The 24,781-nt window shown below is 39.0% G+C and overlaps 1 protein-coding gene across 1 annotated transcript; it reads left to right on the top strand.

Annotated features, from left to right (window-relative positions):
- Window positions 1–349: 349 nt before the first annotated feature.
- ipmkb (inositol polyphosphate multikinase b) lies at window positions 350–23,058 on the top strand. The gene is made up of 6 exons (XM_036572206.1): window positions 350–913; window positions 5,853–5,938; window positions 7,121–7,217; window positions 8,709–8,881; window positions 16,894–16,975; window positions 17,729–23,058. Exons 1-6 carry the CDS (start codon window positions 739–741, stop codon window positions 18,262–18,264), a joined length of 1,149 nt encoding a protein of 382 aa, XP_036428099.1. The 5' UTR covers window positions 350–738; the 3' UTR covers window positions 18,265–23,058.
- Window positions 23,059–24,781: the final 1,723 nt, after the last annotated feature.

Here is a 24,781-nt window from a genome sequence, read left to right as displayed (position 1 = left end):
TTTTCTGACTTTGTTTTCCATCTCTAATACTTGATATGAGCATATTTGTATCTTAAGCATTAATTATATATCAGTCTTAATAAAAATACGTTTCATTCTGAAAATAGATCAACCGTCTACGTGACTTTTAACATGACAACCTACACCCGGAAGTCATTTTGGTACTTTTATGAGACGAAAGGTGTGAAAAATACTTTTTCAGTCACATTAAAATGTCTATCATACATCTTAAAAAGTTACACAAAAAACAAGAAAATATGACAAACTCTGTGGATAATTCGGTTAGTTTTGAACCCCCCTTAATTAATACGGTTAAAACCCTCTCCTCTACGTCACACAGTGGCGTCACGCCGCGTTCGAGTAGCAAACAAACAGCGGAGGAAAAAATCCCGTAACGGTGGACTCGACTTAAAAAAACATAAAAAAAAATAAAAACGGATGGCAAGTGTTTGTGGGCCGCGGCTCTCCCCCCGCGGTCCGAGTCTTGGGTTATAGACAGGGAGCGGCGCTTACAAAAAAAAGACGAGGTGGAGGTGGGACGTGGCCAGACTGAGGAACCGGTGGCTTTAAAGTCTGAGACGAAACGACGAAGCGATGGCGATCGGTCGCACTGCGAGGGCCGTTTGGCGTCCGTCACCGAGCTGCGGGTGAAAACGGTCATGTAGCTGCCGCCCCGTTTTCTGTGGGGACGAGCCGTTTTGAACGTTACTAGCGGCAGCGACGACGACGACAGCTCTCATGGACTCATCGTCGTCGGTAGCGCTGCGAAGGAGGTTGGAGATCCGGAGTTCTGGTCCTGGTCCTGGTCCTGGTCCTGGTCTTGGTCTTGGTCACGGTTCTGGTCCGCGCCTGAACGGCTGCGTGCCGCTTTCCCACCAGGTGGCTGGCCACAAGTACGGCGTGGACAAAGTAGGTCAGTGGACTGTTTGTTTTTGTGTGAGCTGCTTGACCCTCGGGTTAAACCCTTTAAACGCCATTCGTAAGTAAGTTGTGTGTGTTTGTGAAGGTTTTCACTCATACAGGTCACTGAATCGTCTATCAGTTGTAAATTACACACCTATCTATAGCAAACATTTCAACATAGTCACATTTCCCTTTGGTCTGTGCCGGTGAAGCCTTCCAGTCATCCAAGTCACTGAATCATCTAGTAGAAGGAAGTCAAGGCAACTTGGCCTTGCGTTATAATATTTATACTACAAAATTACACTTCAGCTTGACTGCAAGAACATCTTAAGCTGTGGTCTTGGTTTGTTTTGGGTCTTTGATTGACACAGGCTTGCTTCAAATAGGTTTGCCAAGAATCCTAAATTAGTTTGAATCAAGTGCAGATCCAAAACTGCCCTTTTGACTGATATTAAACACTTGTTAGATCGACCATATTTCACAAGTTTTCAGTCATCGAGGTCATTGAATTGTCTAGCAGCTGGACCTGTGGTTTAACATTTACAGCCGAGGATGACACAACAATTCCCACTGGCTTGACTTCCTGCTACTACTACTATGTATGTTCTTATGTTGTTGGTTTGTTTTATGGCTCCAAATAGGTTTTGTCAGGCAAGAGGCGTATCTCTGGGTAATTGTACTGGGGCCCACTGGGGCCCATGGCCCAGGGGGACCAAGGCAACTGGGCCCCACAGTTGTACACCCATGGCTCAAGATTCAACTTCCTAGCAACATACCTCACCATACCTCACAGTTAGCCTCCAACAACACTACACAGACAGCCCTGGCGTCTGTTCATTTCTCTCTTATTCATAAGGCATCTCATATATAGTAGTTCCAAATGGACCCTTCACAACCTGCAACGTGATATATTCATTATTTATTTTAAAATTTTAAATCGGTCTAACAAATGCTTAGCTTACCATTAGATGCTAGTGAATGGAGAGCTGTGAGACTGGCAACTTGATAATAATGAGCAGACACATGAAAAACATTGTAGTTTTAAAGTAATTTTATTATTTATGTAATCATTATTTTTTTATATCAGGGACCATAAGATCATAGTTATTCCACTGTTGCTAGGAATCTCTCGCTGTCCCTTGGCAAACATATTTGGAGCAAGAAAATATCCTGGGCTTATCTCACTGAAATTTCTCCTGTAGGACATTTTAGCATTAGCCAGTGAACAGATTAAAAGTGGTAATCTCATGCACCTTTCCTCTGTGTAGCATTTTAACATTAGTTGTTGAACACTTTGTCACTGGTTTATCTCCCAGATCTTTTCTCTGTATGATCGCTGTGCCTGTGTTTAACCTCACATGTAAATGTCCAATACAGACCTTTAATAAATGTGTATTAAAATGGTAGTGCTGTGAAAATCACCTGTATTGAACAGATTGCAGTTTCTTGTTTATATTATGTACAGAATCAGTGTAATTTTGACCCTTACATAAATAACCGTGGATGTGGCCCTGTGTTATTTACAGCCAGTTCCAGCTTGAATGGGGCAATATGAGATGTTTTGTGTTGCCAAAATGTAACAACTTAAAGTGAACAGAGCTTAGTTTTAGAAGTGCAGAGAGTCTGCGAGTGCCCTTAATGCATTTAATAATCTGATAACTGCAGAAAAAGATGTGTCAAGCATGTAGTTGGTTTGAGCGTTGCTCCAAAAGTGTTGTGTTAAATGCTGCTTGCTTTTGTCCAGTACCGCTGTCTGTTTTTTTGCACATGCGCAGACTGAGAAATCCGAAATAAATCCATGTAGTAGTTTACATGAGCTGAGAAATCTAATGAACTCTCTGAGTTAAACTCCAGCTCTCTTGATCAGATTTCTTAATCGGATTTCTCAACTTTGCTCCGATCTAAGAAATTGGATTATGCTGTTTACATGACTGTTTGAATAATTAGACAACTGCAGAAATCTGATTATGACCGGATCATTAAGTGCATGTAAACACACTCGTTGTTTAGTTAGTCTTAAGTAGGGATGCACCAATATGAGAATTGTGGCCCGATGCCGATATCTGATGTTTTTCAGGTACATATCTGCCCATACCAATACATAAACATTTATAAAATATAGAAATTAGGACAAGATCCACCTGGATAACCATTATCAAGAAATGCACCACTTATTTCAATTACAGACTGTGGACTATCTGTTTCTCTGCATACTTTCTTAGCCCCCTTTTACCCTGTTCTTTAGTGGTCAGGTCCACCACAGAGCAGGTATTATTTGGGTAGTGGATCATTCTCAGCACTGCAGTGGCACTGATGAAGTTAGTGTGTGTTGTGCTGGTACGAGTGGATCAGACACAGCAGTGCTGCTCGAGTTTTTAAACACTGTGTCCACCCACTGTCCACTCTATTTGGCACACCTACATTCATCAGTGCTCACAGGACGCTGCCCACAGCACACTGTTTGCTGGATATTTTTGGTTGGTGGACTATTCTCAGTCCAGCAGTGACACTGATGTGTTAAAAACTCAAGCAGCACTGCTGTGTCTGATCCACTCGTACCAGCACAACACACACTAACTCGCCACCATTACGTCAGTGTCACTGCAGTGCTGAGAATGATCCACCACCTAAATAATACCTGCTCTGTGGTGGTCCTGTTGGGTCCTGACCATTAAAGAACGGGGTAAAAGGGGCTAACAAAGTATGCAGAGAAACAGATGGACTGAAGGCTGTAACTGTAGAACTACAAAGTGCACCTATATAGTAACTGGGGCTGATAAAATGGACAGTGAGTGTAGAAACATGGCAGTGTACTTAATGAAGTAGCTGGTTGGTGTAGCTGGCTAATGTTCTAAAAAAATCTGTGACCGCTAACACCACACACTCATCACTAACTGTAACAAACATGTAACAACAAATACAACAACAGTTATGTTCTAAAGACAAAAATAGACAATGGTCCTAATGGCCAGTAAGCGACCACTGGAGTCAATATATTTTCAGGGAATTTAAAGGCCAAACAGTCTGCTTCATATGTAAGGAAATCATCACTTTATTTACAGGATACAACATTTGTCAACATTGTGAAAGCAACCATGATCCAAGTTTTTCCACATACACTGCTGACACGTGAAAACGTCATGCTAACAAGCTAGCTAGTTGTTTTGTCTTTTTGGCCCTTGGCACACCACAAACATTACTCTTTGGGCCTCCAAGACAGAAAGTATTGGTACCCCTGACCTAAACATTCTGCTCCTCCAGAGTACTATAAATAGGTCATCAAGTATCAGTTTAAAATAATGGTCAAATCAAAATATCTGTCCAATAACGCTGGCAAAAAACAAAGACCATGGCAAAAAAAGTAGGCCTGTGTATTTGTGGTTGTGGTCGTTGTTGCTGTTATTGTTGTTCCTCAGTACCAAAGAAACTAAGGTGCCAGTTGTGCAAAGTCCGGGTTGGAGCTTAAAGGAGATTGTGTTCCCAGTGTGAAGAGCTTGACCAGCACTGTTCACTCCTACTGCTTAAATATTTGATTTGCTTGCCAAAGACGCTCATTAATCACTGCTTCTTAGAGCTTTTTCATTTGCTACCTTTTGAGGGTGTGCCTAGGCTAAATCCTTAGCTCAGTTGGAGGTCATGACCGTAATCTTCTGTTTTATCCAGGGCAGATCTCACATTGTGACGTAACCAACAGTGTTGCTTTTTTTCCTCATCTGTGGTCTTGAGAAATCCATCCAGGTCCAAAGGGTGTCCCTTCACTTAAGCCTTTCTGTACAACGACGCACTGCGTGATACTGACATGCACTATAGACGTCTGCTCAACTTGCATACCTTCTAAAATCTTATTATCATTAATAGGGTGTTTGTCCTCCTTTTGCTGCAGTAACAGCCTCTAGTCTTCTGGGAAAGCTTTACAGTAGATGTTGAAACATGGCAGTGTGGATTTGCTTGCATTCAGCCACAAAACCATTAATGAGGTCAGGAGATGTTGGCTGATTAGTTCTGGATGATGAATGGCACTCCGGCTCATTCCAAAGGTTCTCCATCACACCAGGGAACGCAGTTTCACTGCTCCACTGCCCTCTAGCCAATGCTTGGCACTGGACTTTGTGACCTTAGGCCATGTGTGGCTGCTCCAGAGCATCCCTTTCTATTGGCAGTGCTTTTCTATGGAGATTATACAAGTTGTATAAAAAAAGGAGACAGATTCACTAGTCACAAAGGGTGTAAGGGTGTAAACAGTGTACCTCTCCCCTCACTGACCACTCCACTGATGATATAGGTCCACTATGTAGGTGTGCAATCTGTAGCCCATCTCTGTTCATGCGCAATTTGTTAGCCACCCTCTAGCCTAATCATCACTGGTCAGTTTTTGACCACAGGACTGCTGTTGACCAGGTGGACAGTTCTCAACAGCAGTGACACTGACGTGGTACTGGCATGGTAGATGCAGGTGGCGCTGGTAAGTTTATCAGGTACAGTGACGTCATTGTTTTTTTTGTTTTTTTTTACGTATGTCAGTGTCACTGTTGGCCAGAAACTGACTATTAATGAAGAACTGGATGATAGATAAATTTTGCATAGCTACAGATGGGCTACAGTCTGCAGTTATACGTGTACATAAATGTCAAGTTAAGCTGTAGATTTACAACTTAAAAAGATAGGTCATAATAGGCAGCAGAATTTCCATTTTGCACATTTAAAAAATATGCTGATTAAATACTAATGAAATTGTCAATCAGAGGTTGTTTAAACACATTGATTCATAACATGTCAATCATTATTTGTTATATGTATATTTATATCCAACATTCCAAAGACCACTTCTATTTTAAATGGTTAATATAGGTTTGCTTGTGTTAATGTACTTGGCAGTGTAATGTTTATATTTTTCAGTGAAGATAACAGCTTTATGGTACTTTAAGCCTCATGTTCATGTTCTCCAATAGGTATTCTGCAGCATCCGGATGGCACAGTCCTGAAACAGCTCCAGCCGCCTCCCAGAGGACCCAGAGAGATGCAGTTCTACAGCATGGTATGTGCCCCCCAGCACTGTTTAGTGGCATCTTTACCCCATGCCAAATTGTCATTATTAATTGCAGTGCTACTTGAAATGTATTATTCACCAACTGCACGCCACTAATTGAAGTGTCTTTATTTTAAATTTTCTCTTTCTTAAATTACTCACTTGAGGGTGTTCTTGGCAGGCCGTGTGCTTGCATGAGAAAGTCATGTTTATAAGAGTGAAGTCGCCAGAGATAAACCCCTCTGGAGCTGCTTCTGGAGCTCATTAGTATTAATAAAGAAGTGAGCGATCACTCCAGAGGCTTGTGGTTTCTCACTGACTCAGACAGTCTCTTGAAGAAGGCAAGCAAGGCTCTCTCTCCCTCCAAAGCAGCAGGGGCTTTGTTTTAGCTAGTGGCTGGACTGGAGAGCTCATTTAACCCTCTTCAGCTGCCCAGCAGGCAAGCTCAGAACAGTGTCCAGCTGGAAAGCAGGGACGAGCTTGTCTTAGCTTTCGGATAGATGTCTGCCTCAGTGGGGTATGACGTTAAACTCGGATTTGCCTCCCACACTGGGGTTTCCTCATAATTCCTCCCTTGAAGGACACAGTTAGCATGCTCTGAAACGGTAAGCGTAGTGAATTAAGAGTTGATTATGCTGAGGGACCCCCAGGGTTGAGTTATGTAACTAACAGAACTGGCTGTGGGCAGAAACCACCCACATCATTGAGAGGGAGAAGCGGAGAACTGACTGCAAATATCATTTGCTGAATGAGAGTTTGGATAGGCTATTTAACCAGTGTTGATATTTGAACATTTTTAAATGGACAGTATTTGAATATCCCAGTGAATAAATATTTTGTCTTCTGAATAAAAAACACACAAGGTTTAACAATGCTGTCTCTCCAGATACCTCCAAAATGGTAACCGAAGGCAAAAACATTCTTTAATTTTAATGTAAGTTGATGTAGTTAGATTTTTTTTTCCTAAGTAATTCCAGACCATTTCCACCTGTCCATTCAGCATCAGATTTTTACACAATGTAAAGGGCAGCTGCTGTCCTCAATGAGCCTGAAAAACTTGCGACCTCCTAATTATAGGCCCAACACTTTGCACCACTAGTGAACCATATATGTGCCATTCAGATATTGTATTAAGTGAAGCAATGCTCTGATGAGTTTGGATATTGATATTGATTTATGCGTTTCTTACAGGTTTATGCAGAAGACTGCCATGACCCCTGCCTCCTCACCCTGCAGCAGCATCTTCCCAAATTCTTTGGCACCTGGTCTTCTCCTGACAGCCCCACAGGTGATAAGCATTGGTTTATAGATTGGACTCGCTGGTACAGTACCTAGCAACATGACCCAGTTTCATCCCAAACCCTGTTATTTCTGAGGCTTAACTCCATATAGTGTGGCAGGGGGGGCAACAAGAAAGAACAGTATGCAACAGCTTGCTGACAGCCCCAGCACCTGACAAGATGAAGCACTAACCGATTGCCACCGATCTTTTAATAAAGAAAATCCTGTTAAGAAAGAAACAAGGGTAGGCAGACCGAGAGCACAGATGGTGTGTGAACCTGCCCTTATATACTTACTGCCTTAAAACGATATTTCAGTGAAAAATCCAATTTACAGTTTTTCCCCAGAGCCCGAATGTAGTCAATCAGCCAAGACATGTTTGGTGCCTGAAGTTTGATTCTTTAGTTTTGCTTTGGGGCTATGAGGCTAATGTAGCTAACAAGTAATGGTAGCAGTTGGCGTTAAGCTTGGACAATAATGTAAATAGTGACAAACAATTATTGTCTGCAGAATTATCATGATAATATCATCACACTATATTCTGCACAGACTGCAAGTACCGCTCTTAAAATCCAGTGTTTCTTTACAATTGCAGAACGGCCAAACTGGCGCACTTCTTTTGGACAAGTTCATCCATTTTACTCTCTACGGGAGAGTATGTCTCATGTAACAGAGTTTGTTTACTTCATTTGCATGCACCTCAGCATTCTTTGTCAGGAAAAATTCTGTTTTAATTTTTCCAATTGGAAGTCAAATATATCTGTCTGTATTTAATTAGTTGGTAATGTTCTGTTTGAATAGCCCATAATTAAATGCAATCTTTTCTGCTGTATACATTTTTTAACTAACTATAGATTACAATGATTGAATGGGAAAATAAAGGCGAAGCAAACAAACAAACAAAAAAAAAATCACGTGGTGCAGGAAAGATAACCAACGAATGAAAATTTCATAATATCAGCACTTTTAAGAAAGATTTGATAATACCAGTTAGCGGCCTGTGGCTAGTTAGTAACATAGAAATTAAGTGAAATGTCTATTTGATAGAGCTGTAAAATGCATGTGAAAATTGACAGCATCAGTTTTGGAACTTTAGGATCGATTATAACGGGTTATAAATAATATTCGTTGCAGTATTTGTTAAAATATATGAAAATAACCCAACTGTCAAATAGTGACAAAATTTGAGATTTTATAGTGCATTGAAATGTCAAATCTGTTAATTGTGAGGTCAGAGTTTTACTCCTCTATTTTTTGAGAAAACAAAGTGCGGTTTGAGGTAGATGTGTTACGATTTGGATACAATTTGCTTGAAGCTTCTATTACTTGTTAGCTACATTAGCCTCAAAGCCCCAAAGCTAAAGATGCAAACTTCGGACACCAAGCATATCTTGGTTGATCAGCTGAATGTGGGGTAAGAGGAAAGTTGTGCACTTTTTTTTTGTTGGCCAAACTATTGCTTTAACAAGGTGATGTTGATGTTTCTCCTGACGAACAGACCTGTACCTGAAGCTGGAGGACGTGACTCGCAGATTCCAGAAGCCCTGCATCATGGATGTGAAGATCGGCCAGCGGAGCTATGACCCGTTCGCCTCGCAGGAGAAGCGCGAACAGCAGATCAGGAAGTACCCGCTGATGGAGGAGATAGGCTTCCTGGTGCTTGGGATGAGGGTGAGCCAAGCACTGTAATTGTTTTGGGATTCACAGACAGCACTCTTTAATTCCAGTCTCAGAGTAGCCCTGCTCAAATATCCATGCTTTGGATCATTAATAGAACTATTTGGCTCCTTGCCCCTTATGTAACCAGTCAACCAGGACTAGTTTGGCATACGAAGTGTGCTTCATTAAAAGCTAAGAGGCTAATGCAGCTAATAAGTAATGGAAGCAAACACCCATTAATTAGCATCATACAAACTTCTTTCCACACTGTTTCCTCTAAAAGAAGGCAAAATTCATGCTTCAGTAAGGCTGCTGATGTTTATTCTCAGAAACCATACAGGCAGGTCTATTTGAGATTACAGCTTGACACATATAAAGGCAAATGTGTGATGATATAATCATATAGTTTATGCAACGCAAACTGGTAGTCATAAGCTTCTATTACACAGTAACTTTATTAGCATTGTAGTGCAAGCACAAACCTAAAGAAGCAAACTTACAATAACGGTGTCTTGATTGAATACGTTTGGTGTAGGTGGTAGGAATGTAAATATAAACTGATTAATTGTTAACTGACAAACACAATCTTTCCACCATTGGTTGATGAAAATGAATGTACAAAAAGGTTAATTAAATTTTATTACATTTTCAATAAACAATGCATCCTATTTTTTTGATAGGACGAAAGCACAACCACAAAGATGTACCATACCAAAAGCATCCATGTCCATAAGCAATTAAATATGTATGTTTAACACAGTTTTGGATTGTTTACTTAATATATGCTTATGCCAGGCTCCAGCTATCAGTATTATGTTCTACAGTCCATATAAGGAGCACTTTCTAATATTTATTTGCATTAATACAGAATTTGGTTGATGTTTGTGCTCATAAGTATTAGTATATCAAGTACAATGGCTTTAAATGTGGCTCAGCCAATCATAACTGGTACTATCCATTTTATAACTGTTATTTTGATAGGTCATGTCCTTGATTTTAGGCTTGCTGGTGATGTCCAAATATTTATGGGCCTGACTTTATATTAGCCTTGTAGCTCCATCAAAACCAAAGAGGAAAATTTCTAAATAAAACTGTCTTGGTTGATGAAAGGCTTTTGTTATACAACCCCATTTCCAAAAAAGTTGGGATGCTGTGTAAAATGTAAATAAAAGTAAATATGAACAGAATGCAATGATTTGCAAATCTCATAGACCCATATTTTATTCACAATAGAACACAGAACACATATCAGATGTTAAGAGTGAGATATTTTACCGTTTTATGAAAAACATTAACTCATTTAAAACTTGATGACAGCAACGCATCTCAAAAAAGTTGGGACAGGGCCATGTCTACCATTGTGTAGTATCCCCTCTTCTTTTAACAACAGTCTGTAAATGTCTGGGAAGTGAGGAGACCAATTGCTGGAGTTTTGGGAGAGGAATGTTGTCCCATTCTTGTCTGATGTAGGATTCTAGCTGCTCAACAGTCCTGGATCTTCTTTGCTGGATTTTTCATTTCATGATGAGCCAAATGTTTTCTATTGGGGAAAGGTGGTTTGTAGTTTAGCACTATCTTGATGAAATATGCAAGGCCTTCCCTGAAAGAGACATTGTCTGGATGGGAGCATATGTTGTTCTAAAACCTCTGTATACTGTTCAGCATTGATGTCTTTCCAGATGTGTAAGCTGCCCACGCCATAGGCACTAATGCAACTCCATATACCATCAGAGATGCAGGCTTTTGAACTGTGTGCTGATAACAAGCTGGATGGTCCCTCTCCTCTTGAGTCTGCAGGACATGGCGTCTGTGGTTTTCAAAAAAGAATTTCAAATTTTGATTCATCTGACCACAGAACAGTTTTCCATTTTGCCTCAGTCCATTTTAAATGAGCTGTGGCCCAGAGATGAAGGTGGCGTTTCTGGATCGTGTTGACATATGGCTTCTTCTTTGCATGATACAGCTTTAACTTGCATTTGTGCACAGCGAACTGTGTTCACAGAAAAGGATTTCTGGAAGTGTTCCTGAGCCCAAGGAGTGATTTCCAGTACAGAATCATGCCTGTTTTTAATGCAGTGCCGCCTGAGGGCCCGAAGATCACAAGCATCCAATATTGACTATCTGCCTTGTCCCCTGCGTACACAAATTTCTCCAGACTCTCTGAATCTTTTGATGATATGATGTATTTTGATATCCAAAGTCTTCGCGATTTTACGTCGAGGAACATTTTTCTGAAATTGAACAGTTTTTCGCAGTTTGGTGAACCTCTGCCCATCTTTGCCTCTGAGAGACTCTGCCTCTCAAAAAATGCTCTTTTTATACCCAGTCACCTGAGTTAGTTGCTCCTCCAGCTGTTTTTTATTAGTACCACTTACTTTTCCAGCCTTTTGTTGCCTCTGTCCCAACTTTTTTGAGATGCATTGCTGCCATCAAGTTCGAAATGAGTTTATGTTTTTTATGAAATGGTTAAATGTCTCACTTTCGACATCTGAGGTGTTCTGTGTTCTATTGTGAATAAAATATGGGTCTATGAGATCATTGCATTCTGTTTTTATTTCCATTTATTTACATTTTACACAGTGTCCCAACTTTTTGGAATTGGGGTTGTAAAAGTCATGTAAACTAAATTTCTTTAATTCATTAAGATTTAGCTCATGGCATGGGTCATATATTTCCCTGCAGGTGTGCAGGTGAAGCAGTAAACTATGCAGTGCAGGACTGGAATTGACAAACACAGGCAGAGGTCGTTTCTGGAGAGCTTGATAATTTAATTGCCATGCAGTTAATGCATGCAACAGGTCCATTTTTTGTAGAACTGTGTTTTTCTAATTGCCACCATAGTTTGCACTCCAGCTGAGTTGCTATTTAGTCTAATGAGAGAGTAGCTTGAGTGTGGCTGGTGGAGCAAGCACTAGATGCGATGTGTTATTTCAATCGAAGAGATAAAATGCTGATAAATTGGTCAGGGTATGCAGACACCTTTTTACTTTTAAATGAATGAGCAGGCTTTCTTTGTTGATTTGCTTACAAGAACTTACAAAAGCCCAATCTTGGGAGCAATGCCAAAGCCTACACATTTTATCCCCTTATTGTGATGTTAGCACTCTTCACCAGTCAAACCTTTCAGCTGTTTAAACAACCTCTGGGCCAAGAGATTATCAATATGTGATTTTAACAAAAGTGTGTAAAAGAAAATTGTCTACTTATTATTAAGGCAAAACCTGCTCTTCTTAGCAAGAATGACACTGAAGCTTGAATGCTGTAAAATATATCCAAACTATTAGTGAGTAACCATTTTATGTTAACATACCCTCTGCTGATATTTTTCAGACTTAATTGAAAAAAAAAAGTCAGAAATTACTCAAATTTCCAAACTAAGCAAGGAGCCCCAAAACGTTTGATGGGCGGTGTACACTTTTTCTCACAGAATCGTCAGCCTCTGCAAATAAACAGCAAAATTGAGCTCCTTATCAGCCTTTCCTCTTCGCCTCACAGGACAGATCTGTCCTGTAGAAGAGTGGAAAAATGGATAAGAGATGTAAATCAGACTCTGCCCAAACATGTCGCCTTATATTGTGACAGTCCATCATAAACCATCAGTAATTTTGTTTGGTGTGTCTGGCTACCGTTGTGACGACCTGGTGGGCTTGCCTCACTAAACAACCCAGAAAGGCTCATACAGAACTAGATGGATGTATTTATATGCACCTTTAATGGTCCTGTTATTGCACTGGATTGCAGATCTGCGGTTTGGTAGAAACCATACTTTAGAACGATAGTTCATTTATTATTGATGATGTATACTCAAGACATCAAGCTCTAAGCATTCAGACATGCTGCTTTCATAATGATGCTGTGGGGCTGTCGAGTTATATATTTTTTTTTACTTTGCATCTACTCTCGTTCACAAACTCAGTGCTGTTGAAAGCTGCATACATGTGTTTGTAATGAGAAATTCACATATGAGAGTGTCTTTATGACTATATTTACTGAAGATCAGTAAAGATATTAATGGGCAGAAGTACTACCAAAACCAGTACTTGCAGAAATTGGATATAGGAGGCCCTCATTTATTCTTGTCACACTCATTATGTAATTTACCTGGTGGCAATTATTAGCCACAGTATTGCCTTTGTGCAAAATTACTTTTTCTAAAATCTGCACATTTTCATCTTTTATTTTTTTGCTCTTACTTATTATTTATATGCTACACTGAGATAACTAAATGCTTTTTCCCCAGACAGCTTGCTGTTTTCACTGTACATGGACTGAAAAAAATGAAAGAAATCAGAATAAGGGTATACTAAAAATCCAGCTCTCTTTAGCAGATTTCTAGACATCCGAAAACTGCCTTAATGTGATGTAATAAATCAGGGTATGCTCTTTCCATGATCATTTGAATAATCGGGTAACTGCAGAAAATTTGATTATTAAGTGCGTGCAAATGCACTCAATGAGCTACAAATTAATGCTAGCTGAGTAAGTTCAGGTGAGCAGTTTCACTGTCCACCTGCTCGCATATGTCCTCATCCTTCTTAAGTGGCTTTTACATTCTTGTCCTCTTGGTTCTACCTTGTAGTTCTTACCACTGATGTCCATCTAATGCAAAAAATAGTAAGAAACTCTGGAGAGCCTTGTCTGTTGTCAGCCAGTACCAGATTCAAACCATTGTGTTGAATTTGATGCACTAATCTCTTAAGGCTGATGTTAGCTTCTTATTCAGATTGGCATCTGAATGTAACTGCTACATAATTTAAGGTGAAAACAAGCAAGTAATTTCAGCTTTATCTAATCTCTCTCCATTGTATGAGACCCATTTACAAACCAGGGCTGTACCACTTGAGGTGGGGTCCCTTGGTTTAACTCCTATATTACTACAGATATACACTTCGATGTAACATTTGTGGTTTTTCTGAGCGTCCTTGTGCTTATACGCCTTAGTTTATACATTAGCTGACAGTAACTGGCCCAAAGTGCACCCGGCCCACTGGGAATTATCCCGACTCTCCCAATTACCCGTACTGGCATCAGTTGGGAACTGCTAAGTATCGAAAGCTGGGAAACAAGATCAGCCAACTTAACTTGCCCACTTTAATTTAGCATTTTAACAGTCGTGTACAATCAACAAAAAGACAAATTGTTAATTACAGTTGTTTATACAGCAACAGTCAGCTACAATTTCTTGATCATGACTGGCTCCAGTGTTAATTTATTCATATTACAATTTATTTTGCTTGTAGTGGTCCTACACGTAGTTAAGATGATATTGAGTAGAATCAGTTAAAAATATATTGTATTTTTTTATTCTCCTTATACAATAGAATAAAAATTCAGCAACAGCTTTGTTACATAACGTTCAGTTCATACAATTTATCTCTCAGTTTGTGATCTTTTTAACAGATGCAAATAGGACAATAAATGATACATCATTTGGGAACAGAGTTTTTATCCTTGTACGTCAAATGCCATGGCTAGAACAGTGTGTCTGCTGGTTATCATTGTAAGGCAGTACGAGTAGCTCTAGGAATTTGTTGAATGTTGCTCAGTACTGTGTGTTTGAGAAGGAAGCTGGATGCCTGTGTTATCAGTCAGACAGGATGAGCTTATCAGTCAATGAGGTCTGAGAGACTTCTCTCATTAACTCCTCAGCATTACTCACCTCCCCAGAGTCTTCCTCCATCGCTGGGGGCTCCACCTTACTCCCCTATCTCCAGCTCATCAAGAGGTTTACACAACAGCGCTTGCAGTCATGCAGAACCTGAGCTGTCTTAAGAGGAAACGTGCTTCTAGTTAAGGGTGGGCAGTATGTCACAGTATGCTTTTCTGAGTATATCATTGATATCATCAGTAACTGAACATTTGCATGCATTATGAAGAAGGCATATTTAGTCTAGGCCTGTTTAGCTGACAATTATAAGAAGGGATCAGCAAAAAATGTTTAGTGTCCAAATTTTGCTTCTTTAGTCAGTAGTTGACCCAAATAGTTTCTGTAAATACATCCCCAGAACTTCTCTCAACTGTGCTCTTAACCCTATTGACAAACATGCACAACTTCGATAAACACCTGTGTGCGGTTTAAGCTGGTTGAGAGAGGTTTTGGGGATTTATTTAGATTAGATTTTGGTGATTATTGACTAGTGTTTGTTTTTAACATGAGCCTTTTAGCTCCTGTGTTTCTGTGGAACCATTCTTTTAATTGCTACTTAAGCATAACTAACCATTCAACTATTATTTTATTTTTGAAAGTAATTAATTGTATTAAAGTATAAGCCTAAAAGCGGCAAATTGTCTGAATAGCTGTCAATACTTGCGCTGCGGTCCGGTGCGCGTTAAAAGGTTGTATATACCAAATGGCTTACTAGGAAATACGACTTCACACCGTTCGAGTGCTTGTTCATAGATACGGCCACTCTGTGTAAAAAGAAAGCATGGGGGACCGGAGAACACAATCCTGCTTTTTCTTTGCTGTGTTAAAAAGCACACAGATCTAATAGTCGCGCGTTAGGTGTATATGTTTTTTGCACTGCAAGTTTATTGCGTAAAAGACGGAAAGTCACATTATACATCACATTTCGTAAACTCGTGTGTCATCTAGAATCCCTAGTTTGATTGTAAATACGACTTTGTATGCCGTTCGAACGCAATTTACAAGTGGGGAAAAATGGTATTTTCCAGTTTCTGGCACTACTTGAATGCAGCAATAGTAGCTCCTATACGAACGACAAACAGTTCAAGCTCAAGTAAACAAACATTACTCACCACTGCCCTTTAAAGGTGTTATAGCACCAAGTCAGAACTTTTGTAGTTTTTATAAGATCCATGATGTGTCCCAAATGATGACCATGCACCTAATTAAATTGTGTTTGTTGTGGCATGAGCATAGGACTAGGAAAGCTCACTACAGTGGAAAATGACTGTGGTCAGCTCAGATAATTGTGATCAGATGTTTACGTAATAACTGTAACAGGCCTATTGTAGACCAATTAAAGAGAGTCAATAAACAATAACCAGTATACAGCAACTGCATGAACTGAATAATAAAATGTAGTTAATTGAATATCAGCCCACTGACATTTTTTATACTTTTTATACAGATTGTTTGATTTCCTTCTAGTTTTTCATAGACTTTTTTTTGTACATGTGGGACTTCTGTTCTGCTGGTGTGTTTTGTCCATTCCAGTATATTCGCAAACCTAAGAGAAACAAAATGTCTTGATGCATATTGTGTATTATTTAAATGACGTCAAATATTGTGATGTCATATTGTTGCCATATTGCTTACCCTTACTTCAAGCTACAGATCCTGTCTGACGGGCCACGTTTGTTTGGTAATATTGTTTATTTACACAGGCAACAGCCTGACACCGGGTTTAGGGCAGTGGCAAGCTATTTTGACCTCTTTGTGAGTACTGTCATTCTCTAAGCATGAAAACTGTCTGATTTTGACCACTGGACACTTGGACAACATAATCAGTATCGCACTACATCTTAAGAGGAAAGAGAGCTCTAATGGCAAAGTCAGTCTTCAGGAAAATTGCATTTGGTTACAGATACTTGGATCGTGAGCCAAAAATATTTATAATTTGGTGACAGTACAAAGGGGACGTGTGGGACGGCAGGACAGATAGCACCGTGTATGAGTACATTTGAAAGGCTTAGTCTGTCCCAAGGGGTTTGGATCTCTGGCAGCCAGCATGGAAAAAGGGACGCTTCAGCTGTACAAGACCTATCTCAGTAACCATGGAGCAAAATGAGCCATTACTGATAATTATGCTGCTGATTCGGGTGATAGAGGCTGGAATTTATGCCCCCTCTCAAAATAGACTGAGACTTTACACGGCATCAATATTAAATTGGCTGTCTTGTTCCCAAACGTTAAACTGGAATTCAATTTTCTCTGCTCCCTGATTATTAATTTCATCTGCTGTAATTAGTTTTATGGCCTCTTGCCTCCACCAGAGGGAGACAAATGAAACAATTTAGTGTCACATATGCTCTGTTCTCATTTATTGTCTGTCACCCAGGTGTACAACGTGGGCTCGGACAGCTTCGACTCATATGATCAGCATTATGGAAGAGGTCTTGTGAAGGAGACCATCAAAGACGGTATGATGTAAACTTTGAGGGTGGAAAACTGTTTTCAGTATAGTCTAAAACCAATTTTGTTGAAGTTACACATATATAATGGTCCTGATATGTTGCTAGTACTTCATAGGTGCCAAATAATGTGTAGCATGTCAATTTTATATGTGTGCAGATTGATGCTTAATATAGGTCTAGGTTCTTATATAATAATTAAGAAAGTTGCATTTATAATTATAATGGCAAACGTTGCATTTATAATTAAGTTAGAATGGAATGAATTGAGGCAGACTACTTGACAAGAAGTTGTGATAAAAAGATAACCAAAGTGTGTTATTTATCATTTAACATCTACTTGTAATATTCAAGTAATTGCTAAAATATTTAAGAAAACATCTGAAATCACCTGAAAAATTCCACATTTTGACCAGTACTGTATATATATTTTAGTTCCCACTATGGTCTACACATCCATTCCTGTTTGTTAGACATAGGCAGTAACAATGATCTTGTAGAGTTGTCTCAGATTCTCCTTTTGCTATGGTCTACTGGTGCCTCACGGCAGTGGCATTCAATCAGCCCAACAGGATTGAATGAAATCCTTCACTCTGGTTATTATACAGCTCAGCAGACACTAAGGATACACAGTTTTTCTAACCATGACCACCTGGCAGAACCAGTCCTTCCAGCCAGGGGCTGCTTTGCGGCTACACTGTAATGTTTGGTGTTTTTTGCATACAGGTACCAGCCATAAGCAACTTCCTTTCTTTCTTACAGGATTATCCAAGTTCTTCTTCAATGGAGATGTTCTCCGCAAAGACGCCATCACTGCCAGCATCATAAAAGTCCAGAAGATCCTCCTTTGGTTTGAGGGCCAGAGCCAGCTGAACTTTTATGCAAGCTCTTTGCTCTTTGTATATGACGGGGTTCCCTCCGCCAGCCCCCGTATGCTCAGCCCAGAAGAGAAGACCACAGCTCGGACCCTTGAGAAGATTGACGGAGTGCTGGAGTACAACAACAACATCGACCAGAGCCTCTCCACCATGTACTCCCTGCACAAGAAGGGCTGCACCAGTAGCCATCACCAGGCCAAACAGGACAACAGCAAGTGGCAGCCCAACGGCAACCGCAGCCCAATTCAGCTGGAAGCCAAAGGTCAGGACAAGCCAGGAGAAGCTGACCTGTCAGCTGCAGATGTGGAGGTGAGGATGATAGACTTTGCCCATGTTTTCCCAAGTGAGGTCCAGGACCACGGCTACATCTATGGCCTGAGGAACCTACTGAAGGTGCTCCAGGAGATCCTAGAGAACTGAAAGGTTCTTCTTACACTTTCATCCATAGAGATGCTCATCTCATCCTAGAGCAGTGGTTCTCAATTCCACTTCTTGAGTACCCCACTGCCCTGCACAGTTTCAAGTATTCTTATGGTTCCCACAGTGTTGGTAGACCTACAGCGGTGGTTCTTAAACTGGTCCTTGCCCCCCCCCCACCAATGGTCCACATTTTTACATGATCCCAACTCCCAACACATAAGGACAGAGTAAAAATATGGACTGTTTGGGTCCTTAATGACTGAATTTGAGAACCAATGACCTAGTAAATCTGTACATTAAAAAAATCCAAGATAAAAAAAGGATTACAGTAAAATCTATGAAAAAAATAGGAAAAATATGCAATTTTATTTTCTGTTCTAATGAGATTTGTTTTTAAATTATGTTGTTATTTATGGTACGAATGTCCAAATTCAGATTGACAGTAGGTTACAATGAGGTTACGTGGTAATGAGTCCTTTAGTGTTAATTTTCTTAGTAACATGCTTGACGTGAAGTCACCAGATTGTTACTTTTAGCAACATTAGCCCATATTTATCAGAATTGGCTTTTATCAGTTTATGTAAATTTGTTCTATTAAAGGTGCAAGCTGATTCCAGGTTAGGTAGTTTGATAAAGTGTGTCACTTTAGCAACGGGGCTTGTTGCTTTAGCAGCAGTTGCTATTTTAGCAACTTCTGCTGAAGTGCGGGTAGTTCAAATTAAAAGAACACTTGCTCAACGCTTTCACGGTTGCACCATACTTCAGGTAAATATAAAAATCTGCTTTCATTGAAGTCATGACATTTTTAAAGTGGGTCTTTTAGAAGTCAAGTGTGTTGGGGCAGGGAATACCTCAAACTGTGCAGGGTTTGAAGACCACTGTCCTAGATGAATGCTCTGAGGTTCATAAAGGGGGGGGAGATGTAGCTACTCACAAACTTCTTCCCCTTCCAAGCCCTCTATTCTGCACTACCTGGACTAGCAAAACCTTTGTCTGATATACATGTGCTTGGTCCTTTTAACAGCCACATACAGTTTCTGTATTTTACTCAGGTAAACTGATATTCATCCCAGAAAAAGGAGAAATGTATCTAAGACACCTTAGACACTGTCTTAACACTCTCTCTGTTTTGCTTCAGTGCGCAACTACATATATTTGGCTCGTATTTGCAGATATGACACAAGGTATTTGTTTTTCATGTTATTATTTTAATAGATGTAACATTGTTTTAAGTGACTTTGTTCAGTAGGAATAAGGTTTTACGAGTACATATTTGTCAATATTTCTTTAATATTCGCTGCCAAAATTAACCCTGCCTGTCAGTGACGTTTTGTGATTTCTGAACTTTGTGATTTTTGATCTAAACCTACACAAAATTTCCCCATGTAAATAGGATACGAATTATGTTTTGTGCTTACCGATGCAATATGCAGAGGCGTGATGACAATGACAAGCAAATAGAACGGGAGTGGAAATCTTTATTGAGGTTTAGAAATCGTTCAGTCCATTGACGATCTGCCCCCCTTGTCATGATTGAGTGCCTGCGAAGGCTGACAGAATGCCATCTATTGCTGAAGAGTGACCGATGGCTCACACATCTGCTTAAGTTTATATTCATTCATTCTGGCAGGATTTGAGTGCATTTTTAATAATGCTGTATCAGCTGATAAAGTGTCTTCTTGAGTGTGATTGGAAAGAAGGAAGCTTTATTTTGAGCATAACAATGCTATTGATTTCAACAAGAGAGGCTGAAACTACCATAGGAATGTTGATCATAAAAAAGAGCCATAGACTGAGAGAGAGAGAGGGAGAGAGAGAATGCTTGCAAGCGAATGAACTATATTTATTCTCAAAATCAAGAGAACAATCTCAGATGTGTCATTATTTTTGTTTCGTTTTTGTTTTGTTCCTCATTAGTCATTGGCTACATATTTTTCTTTGTTTTTTAACATTCAAACTTAACCATAGCCTTGCCCATAACCGTTTTCTATCTTTTTATACATGCATGTTGTTTAATAGCAGTCCTCAACTTGAAATGTATTTATATTGGCAAGAATTCTTTTTACCTCTTTTTTTAAACCTATAGGGCATTGCAAGTTTTATCTCATGTACAGTACACTGCAAACGTTAAAGACCACTTTTCATTTATTTATTATTCCATTAAGGGAAAAAAAAAGCAAAAAAATATATTTAACGGACTTGCTTTCAGTTTTTGAGTTCAGTCTTAGAAGTTGGTTGCATTTTCTGCTTTGCTCAGTCAAAGTAATCCCAAACACATTCAGTGATATTGAGGTCTGGACTCTGCACAGTCCATTGTCCTGAGAACACTAGCAGCTTATTTTTTTCACTGGCATTTTTATTGTCTCTTTCCTTTTCTTAGTAACAGCTATAACAGCTGCACATCCTTTCAAACCCAGAGCATTCAGTTGCCTTCTCAGTTTGGAAAGATAGATAGCAATACCTGTGGATTTTTTTCAGATTTGAAGCAAGAGTGGAGCTTCATTTTTTTCTAACTCTCCATGATGAAAGCTTTAAGTACTGTTTATCTGATTGTGACAGTTTTGAGGAGTGCCATTTTCTCTATATCTTTCAACCTCCAGTTTTGGAGACTTGTACTCAGTGGCTGTTTTGACAGGAAATTTAAATAAATGAAGGGTGGTCTCTGAATTTTGCACAGTACTGTAAGTGCATTATCACTGTACACGCTCACATACTTACAATTCCATGTACTTTATTACTCATCTCAGTACTGTTTAGTTATTACTAGGGCTGTCACTGATTATTCGACTAAATTTCTTGCTGAATAGGCAGCGATTAATTGGCAGATTTTAAATTCTCTAACTCAGTGTTTCCCAAACCGGTCCGCAGGCCCCCAAGACGGTCCATATTTTTCTCTATCCTATCGTTTGGAAAACGCTGCTCTAACTGGTCTCTCCTACAGTAAAAAAAACAGCTTTATGGGCACATCCATTGATATGTTTGTGCATTTGGAATATTTGAAAGGCTATGCTGTTTATACTTACATAAACAGTAGTGGCAGCCCTAGTTCCTACTCAGTTTATTAAAGAAATCAGGAAAGTATTGTTTTATTTCATGTATTGCTTTTCAAAATATGTATGTATGTCTCATGACTTTGTCTTATGCTGAAAGACTGCCGCTAGCTATGAAATTGTTTTAACATTCCCATTCATTTGAGCCCCCTTTGAAGCTCTCTGTTTGTCCCTGAAGAGGAAAGCCTAGCGTAGAAGGAAAAAACATATGGAATTGCATGTCTTTGGGCAAAGTCAAAACTACCTGTGTATGTAATTCCCTGGCTTGTCTAGCTCTCAGGAACATGTTAACTTCAAAGCATTTGATAAGACAACGATGTATGCAAAGACTCGAAACAAACAGGCTGTCCCATATCGTGGCTGTCTTCAGCCAGTTAAAACCAGCTGCGTTTGCTATGTAGCATGGTCAGTGAAGCATCTCGCTTGCATTCCATATGTATTTGGGCTGGTTGTAAATGTAGTTATGTTATACCATAATGCCCATTTTATTTTAGTTTTTTATTTCATGCACTGAAGAAAGTGGAAATACTGTATGATGTAACGATGTGCATCAACCCTTCTGCTGTGAACTAATGCATTCTTCTCAAATTTGTTTTGGATCTTTTATTTTGGATTTATAATGTTTTATAATGCTAATGTGTTTCTAACTGCACCTGACTGGAAGTTGTGGTGGTGCTCAAGGCACTTTAATGATACTCTAGACTGGAGTTTGCCCATGAAACAGGTAAATTTGAACTAACTGTAAGGGCATCTTACACCTTAAATATTTCTTCAAGTTTATTCTCATGTTTTTCAACAAGTGGTTTTGATCTCATTTTTTTTCTGTGACAAATAAGACGAATTTTTGCTATGTGCATTCTTACTAAGAGTCAGGGTAAATTTGAATATGATGGAATATGATATGTATCCTTAAACCTTTCTCTGCTGTCCTGTCTCCTGGAATATGCAGGCTAGTTTCAGTAGAGTCTGAATATTGGCCAATGTCTCTTTGATCCCAATTACTGTAATGGGTTAACCCATGAAGCCATGAAGTGGCAGCGTTGGGGTAAATAAAACCTAGGACTCAACAGCCACTATTATTACTGCATCCAAATGTTCTTTGTGTTTTGTTATTGATGTATTCATACTCCTCCCACAAATGCATTCTTTTGTAGCAAATATAAGAAATTGTAGCTAGGGATGATATCTGCAATCTATTGGTATGGGCAGATAATTTCTTGAAACAAAAATATTGGCATGGGAAAGAAATTTAGATTTGGTTGTTCAAACTGTTACTATGCTAAAATATCTATATTTTAGTCATTTTACTACATTTGTATGCCTACGGAAATGCTACTTGGATCCTTCCTAATAGTGTAGTCTCAAATATAATTTGAAATGAATTAATTTGAATAATATGACCAAAACCTCCTTTACAATTTTTCATGCGGTTAATGGGATTTTTGCCAGTGTTGTATCGGACCCTTAGAACCTCATTACAGGTGCTACGAAAAAAACGCATTTGTGGGTGAAGCATGGATCAGTTATCTGACTGTATTAAGCTTTGGTTTTGGATGAACCACTCCAGCTTTGGGTCATTACTGGAATGATCGAAGTGAGCAGAAGGCGCCTAGTCACCCCTGTCCTCATCAGTGGAACTTACTACAACTTTTGTAAAATAGATGTATAACATGTAATAAGAACTCATGATACTGGGTGTATATTTGGCAAATTTACCATTATTAATAAAATACGTAAAAACTTACACAGTAGTTTAGTCCATTTCTTGACCTCATTTTTAATGTCTTTACATAAGGTGGTGGTGTACATTATGCCGTCCTTTTGTCCAACCGTTCATTTCCCAAACTAGTATCATCTACACTCCTTTAGATCTAAATATGAAAAGGAAATGGCCTACAATTATGTATAATAGTAAAAAGGTGATATATAAACAGAAGAGTCATTTTATAATGGAGTACATCTGATATCCATTAATAATTTTATTTTTCTTTGTAAATATTTCATCTATACCTTGTGTAAAGATACTTAATAGTATCTTTATAAGATACCTTTGTTGAAATAAGGGTATCCCTAATAATGACTGTGTCTAGAAGGCAGCATACGTTACTCCAAAATGTGTATATACTGTTAATGGTGCCTTTACAGATGTGCAAGTTACCCATGTCATGAGCACTAATACACCCCCAATACCATGACAGAGCCTGACTTTTGAACTTTATGCTGGTAACAATTTGGAGAGTCCTTTGCTTCTTTGGCCCAAAGAAGACAATGTCCATTTTTTTCATCTGAAAAATTTATTAAATCAGACCACAATATGTTTCTACTGTGCATTAGTCTATTTCAGTTTGAGGTTTGTATGTGTTGTTTCATGTTTATCATCCTGTCCTTAAATATTCACATTTCCATAAAGTGGGTTTAGAATAAGCATTATGTATGTACAGTTGTATTATGTCATATTTGGTTTCTGTAACTACAGGCACTTTTAGGTCCCAGCAGTGAATTTTTGGACATATGTATGGATACATATGCTATGTTTTTAGCAAGAACACAGAAAACACGTTATATACTTTCACATACATGTTATATTCATGTCCCACACGACTGCATAATAGTAAGATACTGAATTACAAAATGGCATATTCTCATTTGTGATTGCACTGTACAAATGTTAAATCCTTGTTAAATCCTTATTATTATGCAGTCGTGTGGGACATGAATATAACATGTATGTGAAAGTATATAACGTGTTTTCTGTGTTGTTGTTATGCTGACCAAATGACTTCAAATTCAAACTATTTCGTATTCATGTTAAATTCAAATAAATTAGATATTGTCTGCAAAAGCTAATGTAACAGGCTATGCTTTTGTTATTTATACTAAAAGCAGTGTAAATGTCCTTACTGCAACAGCTTGGAATATTGCAGTAAAGACCTAATGCCACTGAAAAGACAAATTCTATTCAAGTTACATTTTTTAATTATCTGAATTTTTGTACAGCTTGTTACTTTTATTACAGAATCTAAACACTAAAATTCATTTTTCTTAACATTTGTACTGCCAAAAAGTGCCTGTTACTTGTAGAAACTTATTTCAAAATAATAAATGCATATATGAACAGGGATTTATGCAACATTATAATTCTAAATTACACTGACATGCACAGAAATACATGCACAGCACGTAAGTCCTAAATCAGGGTCAAGTTGTCAGTCTCAACCCAGCGGTCAATGTTAAAGATGGCTCAGGCCAGGCCCAGAACCCTGCTAACAGCCTGTTAACACGGCACGCAGAGATGACCCAACCTTTCAACAACCACATCATTCGTCTAACGCTGGAGGGACACATGACACGACAAGGTCACAAGACAGAGCGTATATGTGTTTGGGTGTGTGTCTGTTTAGGCCTCCAACTCAATGCTATGACTAGAACAATTTTGTGTGGACAGTAGCTTAGCAATCTGGTCATCA

Source organism: Colossoma macropomum, unplaced genomic scaffold, assembly GCF_904425465.1.
Source record: "Colossoma macropomum unplaced genomic scaffold, Colossoma_macropomum, whole genome shotgun sequence".
In the NCBI taxonomy this organism is placed as follows: domain Eukaryota; kingdom Metazoa; phylum Chordata; class Actinopteri; order Characiformes; family Serrasalmidae; genus Colossoma; species Colossoma macropomum.
Note: the sequence above shows the minus strand (reverse complement) of the source record. Positions and strands in the feature narration are given on the sequence as shown.